Genomic DNA, 5,807 nt, shown 5'->3' on the forward strand with positions numbered 1-5,807 from the left:
TCTATAAGACAGGAGGGTCTATACAACAGGAGGGTCTATAAAACAGGAGGGTCTATAAAACAGGATGGTCTATAAAACAGGAGAGTCTATAAAACAGGATGGTCTATAAAACAGGATGGTCTATAAAACAGGAGGGTCTATTAAACAGGAGGGTCCATACAACAGGAGGGTCTATACAACAGGAGGGTCTATAAAACAGGAGGGTCTATTAAACAGGAGGGTCTATAAAACAGGATGGTCTATAAAACAGGATGGTCTATAAAACAGGAGGGTCTATTAAACAGGAGGGTCCATACAACAGGAGGGTCTATAAAACAGGAGGGTCTATAAAACAGGAGGGTCTATTAAACAGGAGGGTCTATAAAACAGGATGGTCTATAAAACAGGAGGGTCTATACAACAGGAGGGTCTATACAACAGGAGGGTCTATTAAACACAACCATTTATTCACTGATGCTGGACTATCTGTATGTCCGTTCTTATACCTGTAAATGCCAAGTTCATTCACACACACACACACACACACACACACACACACACACACACACACACACACACACACACACACACACACACACACACACACACACACACACACACACACACACACACGGTGATGGAATACGTTGAGAAGGCCTTCAACATGGTTTGAAATTAAGTTGATATGTATTTTCCACAGTGACACAGAAGCAGCAGCAGCAGCGGACTGGTATTCCTATTACAGCTGTCAACACACTGCAGGACCGAGACAAGAGTCCACATGTACTGTACCATATAGATCTCTAAACCCCCACCGCCACCACCCTCCTGTGGCAGACTGTTGTATCTGACACGTCTGTCTAGACATCCAGGTTGCCTCCACACAATGTTCAACTGTCTCATCAGCAGTTGATTCACTCTGGGACTGCACGTGATGTCGTAGAAGATCCTGTTTAGAGCAGATATCCTTGTCTGTCAGGTAGGAATAGGGTGTTGTCTCAGGTCTATTTTTCTGCATTTCTATCTTTAAAGTTGCTATATACTATAACTGTTTGGTGTGACCCGACCAAATTCCCATTGAAATGTATGTTATAGATCTGTCATTCTCAATGAATGCCAGTCTAAGGAGTGGTAGATCTGTTCTATGTGTTATAGATCTGTCATTCTCATTGAAAGACAGTCTAAGGAGTGGTAGATCTGTTCTATGTGTTATAGATCTGTCATTCTCATTGAAAGCCAGTCTAAGGAGTGGTAGATCTGTTCTATGTATTATAGATCTGTCATTCTCATTGAAAGCCAGTCTAAGGAGTGGTAGATATGTTCTATGTGTTATAGATCTGCCATTCTCATTGAAAGCCAGTCTAAGGAGTGGTAGATCTGTACTATGTGTTATAGATCTGTCATTCTCATTGAAAGCCAGTCTAAGGAGTGGTAGATCTGTTCTATGTGTTATAGATCTGTCATTCTCATTGAAAGCCAGTCTAAGGAGTGGTAGATCTGTTCTATGTGTTATAGATCTGTCATTCTCATTGAAAGCCTGTCTAATGAGTTGTAGATCTGTTCTATATGTGCTAATTCTACGGTTTTTCCTTATTCTTATGCCCTGTGTTTTACACTATAATGTGACATGCCTGGATTTTAACCTTTTATTTAAAGCTTTTTCATCAAACTGTCCACCTTTGTTTTTATGTCAGATGGTCCAGCACCATCCTCAGACAGTTGCTGTCATTTTCGTTGTAGTTTCTGTATAAGGCTTAAAATACAGTAAAATGTAACTTTAGTCACATGATTTAAAATACAGTAAAATGTAGCTCTGTCACATGATTTAAAATACAGTCAAATGTAGCTCTGTCACATGAGTTAAAATACAGTAAAATGTTGCTCTGTCACATGATTTAAAATACAGGGTCAAATATTACTCTGTCACATGATTTAAAATACATGATGAAATATTGCTCTGTCACATGATTTAAAATACAGGATCAAATATTGCCCTGTCACATGATTTAAAATACAGTAAAATGTAGCTCTGTCACATGATTTAAAATACAGTAAAATGTTGCTCTGTCACATGATTTAAAATACAGTAAAATGTTGCTCTGTCACATGATTTAAAATACATGATGAAATATTGCTCTGTCACATGATTTAAAATACAGGATCAAATATTTCTCCGTCACATGATTTAAAATACATGATGAAATATTGCTCTGTCACATGATTTAAAATACAGGATCAAATATTGCTCTGTCACATGATTTAAAATACATGATCAAATATTGCTCTGTCACATGATTTAAAATACATGATCAAATGTTGTTCTGTCACATGATTGTGCCAAACACAGTGCCATTGTCACGTCTACCCCTGCTCCTCCCCTCCGGCGTTCGCCGTCATCGGTTTACTAACCAACCCATCATTACACACACCTGCACATCATACATTTTACTGTATTTTAAATCATGTGACAGAGCAACATTTTAATGTATTTTAAATCATGTGACAGAGCAACATTTTACGGTATTTTAAATCATGTGACAGAGCAACATTTTACTGTATTTTAAATCGTGTGACAGAGCAACATTTTACTGTGTTTTAAATCATGTGACAGAGCAACATTTTACTGTATTTTAAATCATGTGACAGAGGTACATTTTTACTGTATTTTAAATCATGTGACAGAGCAACATTTTACTGTATTTTAAATCATGTGACAGAGGTACATTTTTACTGTATTTTAAATCATGTGACAGAGCAACATTTTACTGTATTTTAAATCATGTGACAGAGGTACATTTTTACTGTATTTTAAATCATGTGACAGAGCAACATTTTACTGTATTTTAAATCATGTGACAGAGCAACGTTTTACTGTATTTTAAATCATGTGACAGAGGTGCATTTTTACTGTATTTTACATCATGTGACAGAGCAACATTTTACTGTATTTTAAATCATGTGACAGAGGTACATTTTACTGTATTTTAAATAATGTGACAGAGCAACATTTTACTGTATTTTAAGCCTTATATTTCCCATCAGGCGTTACTGACTCTGTTTCCATGTCCCGACGCTACTCCTGGTGTTGTGTTGGTTCATTGTTTGCATTCTATTTAAACTCTCCAACTGCTTCCTGACTCCAAGCGTCTACGTTATACAGCCCTCCCTATCTGAGGCATGTTAGATCTACATAGATCGTTCTGAGCACTCCAGAAACGTTGCGACCTGCTGGATACACCCCTGGTTAGTACCACGGTGGGAATGGTAGGACCTGTACAGGCATTTTGGTTCATTTCCCTGGTCACAATCCTTTCTCAATCTAGCAGGTAAACCAGTTAAGTGTGTAGTGCTGTATGGTGCATACTGTAGAATTGTTAACTTTGCTTTGGAGAAAAACACTTTATGTCAACTCATCTCCGCATCCTCTCTCTCGAACTTTCACCAGGCATAGTTTTTCCTCGTTTCAATTCTATATCCATTTCTGTTTCCATCCTCTTTATATTCTACCGTGCTGTACTTTCTCATTCTCTCTCGAACTTTCACCAGGCATAGTTTTTCCTACTTTCTCATTCCTACTCTTCCTCGTCACTCTCTTTACTCCCTTTTCAGATAGAAAACATCAAAACAAAGAACAAAGACGGATAAACACCGAAACAAAAACAGATAAACATCAAAACAAAGACCAGTAAACATCTAAACAAAGACCAGTAAACACCAAAACAAAAACAGATAAACATCAAAACAAAGACCAGTAAACATCAAAACAAAAACAGATAAACATCAAAACAAAGACCAGTAAACATCTAAACAAAGACCAGTAAACACCAAAACAAAAACAGATAAACATCAAAACAAAGACCAGTAAACATCTAAACAAAGACCAGTAAACACCAAAACAAAAACAGATAAACATCAAAACAAAGACCAGTAAACATCAAAACAAAGACCAGTAAACATCTAAACAAAGACCAGTAAACACCAAAACAAACACAGATAAACATCTAAACAAAGACCAGTAAACATCAAAACAAAAACAGATAAACATCAAAACAAAGACCAGTAAACATCTAAACAAAGACCAGTAAACACCAAAACAAAAACAGATAAACATCAAAACAAAGACCAGTAAACATCTAAACAAAGACCAGTAAACATCTAAACAAAGACCAGTAAACAGAGTAAAACAATGCTAGCGGAGTAAAACTATAAACAGGAGAAGGAAACATTACATAACCAACCGCCTGATTTAACCACTAGAATCACATACGGTATTAGGTAACGGTTAAGCAGTCTAAAATAATGACATAAAATGCAGTTGAGACTATATGTGTCTAGTCCCAGATATTAGTCCTCCGTCCCATCATGCCTAGCGGTGAGTTCTGTGGACGTCGGTCACCAACGTGGCTGCAGCCGAAAGGGGTGTAGCATAGCCGCTCGCTAAGCTCTGTAACCCGGCAACCAGACATCGCCAGCCGAACCGCAGAGCCTTCCCAACGTTCTACCAGACAGGACCAATGGGACACAGACACAGGGTCAGGCACAAGCAATCACACGGGTCGCACACATGGGGTGTATGTTAGTGTGTGTTGCAGCAGTTAACTAGTGTCATATGTTAGAGCTTAGGGCTGTGAGAGATTTACTCAGATTTACTCACAGTCTACTGCTCTGCTCTCAGCACCCCTAACAACCCCCCCTTAACCCCTAACCACCCCCTTAACCCCTAACCACCCCCTTAACCCCTAACCACCCCCTTAACCCCTAACCACCCCCTTAACCCCTAACCACCCCCTTAACCCCTAACCACCCCCTTAACCCCTAACCACCCCCTTAACCCCTAACCACCCCCCTTAACCCCTAACCACCCACACCTTAACCCCTAACCACCCCCCCTTAACCCCTAACCACACACCCTTAACACCTAACCTCCCCCCTTAACCCCTAACCACACCCCCTTAACGCCTAACCACCCCCCTTAACCCCTAACCACACCCCCTTAACCCCTAACCACCTAAGGGGGATACAATATGCAATTATTTAGTAAAAAAAGACAGGTGCTGCTGATAATACTGCCATTGTCATAGAGGTAGAAGGCATGTATGTGTAGCCCCATGTATCTGAACCTGTCTGGACAAAAATATTATTGCATGTCATACTCTTTTTGGCCAGACAGCATCAGATACATGGGCTACATGTAAGAAGACAGAGGGGCGCTGTTTCGCTCGCTCGGAATGCTTTCTCCGGGGGAATTAGTTTCAGACAATTGCAAAATTGAAGGAAAGTTGACAGATGCACAGCATACTGTTCGGATGCTGGAATTATTTTTGTATGAACATGCGAAGGAAACCTACTTTTTGAAGTGATTTGTTTGACAATCAGATGAAAACATTATGGCACATTAAAATGTACTATATGTGTACAGTTTAATTACATGTGTTTACTATAAATCCCAGCCTCTGACTGGTCTCTCTGTCTCGGGCCTCCAAATCACTAAGTCTGCCCCTGACTAACACATCTGATCCTGTAAATAGTGCTGACAGAGTTGAACTAACCCATAGTTCACCATACTCACTCAGTTAGTGAATGGTTAACTTGTTCAGAGTGACACAGCACAGCAACAAGAATTCAAGAGTTCAAGAATTCAGTGAATGCAGTGTTTCTAGGGTTACATAACTTGGAACAATTATCTAAAGCAAAATGTAGAATATTACACTATTTTATAGAGGAGACTTTAATTATTATTTTTGCTTCACCTAACATTATAGCCTACCTTTCTGTACTTCTTGTGTTTCTCCTTTTTTCTCTTCTCCTTCGCCTCTTTTTTCCTCTCC

General features: G+C 39.2%; 1 protein-coding gene across 1 annotated transcript in view; it reads right to left on the reverse strand.

Annotated features, from left to right (window-relative positions):
• Positions 1 to 427: 427 nt before the first annotated feature.
• The window catches only part of LOC127913533 (uncharacterized protein C1orf115 homolog), a 5,762-nt gene continuing 382 nt past the window's right edge, over positions 428 to 5,807 (reverse strand). Inside the window, exons 1-2 of the mRNA XM_052485734.1 lie at positions 5,747 to 5,807; positions 428 to 4,477 (exon numbers count right to left, since the gene is read on the reverse strand). The exon at positions 5,747 to 5,807 is cut by the window's right edge and continues 382 nt beyond it. Coding sequence (XP_052341694.1) covers positions 4,346 to 4,477; positions 5,747 to 5,807 — 193 coding nt within the window. The 3' untranslated portion in view covers positions 428 to 4,345. The remainder of the gene's footprint in view (positions 4,478 to 5,746) is intronic.

Source organism: Oncorhynchus keta, chromosome 29 (assembly GCF_023373465.1).
Source record: "Oncorhynchus keta strain PuntledgeMale-10-30-2019 chromosome 29, Oket_V2, whole genome shotgun sequence".
Lineage (NCBI taxonomy): Eukaryota > Metazoa > Chordata > Actinopteri > Salmoniformes > Salmonidae > Oncorhynchus > Oncorhynchus keta.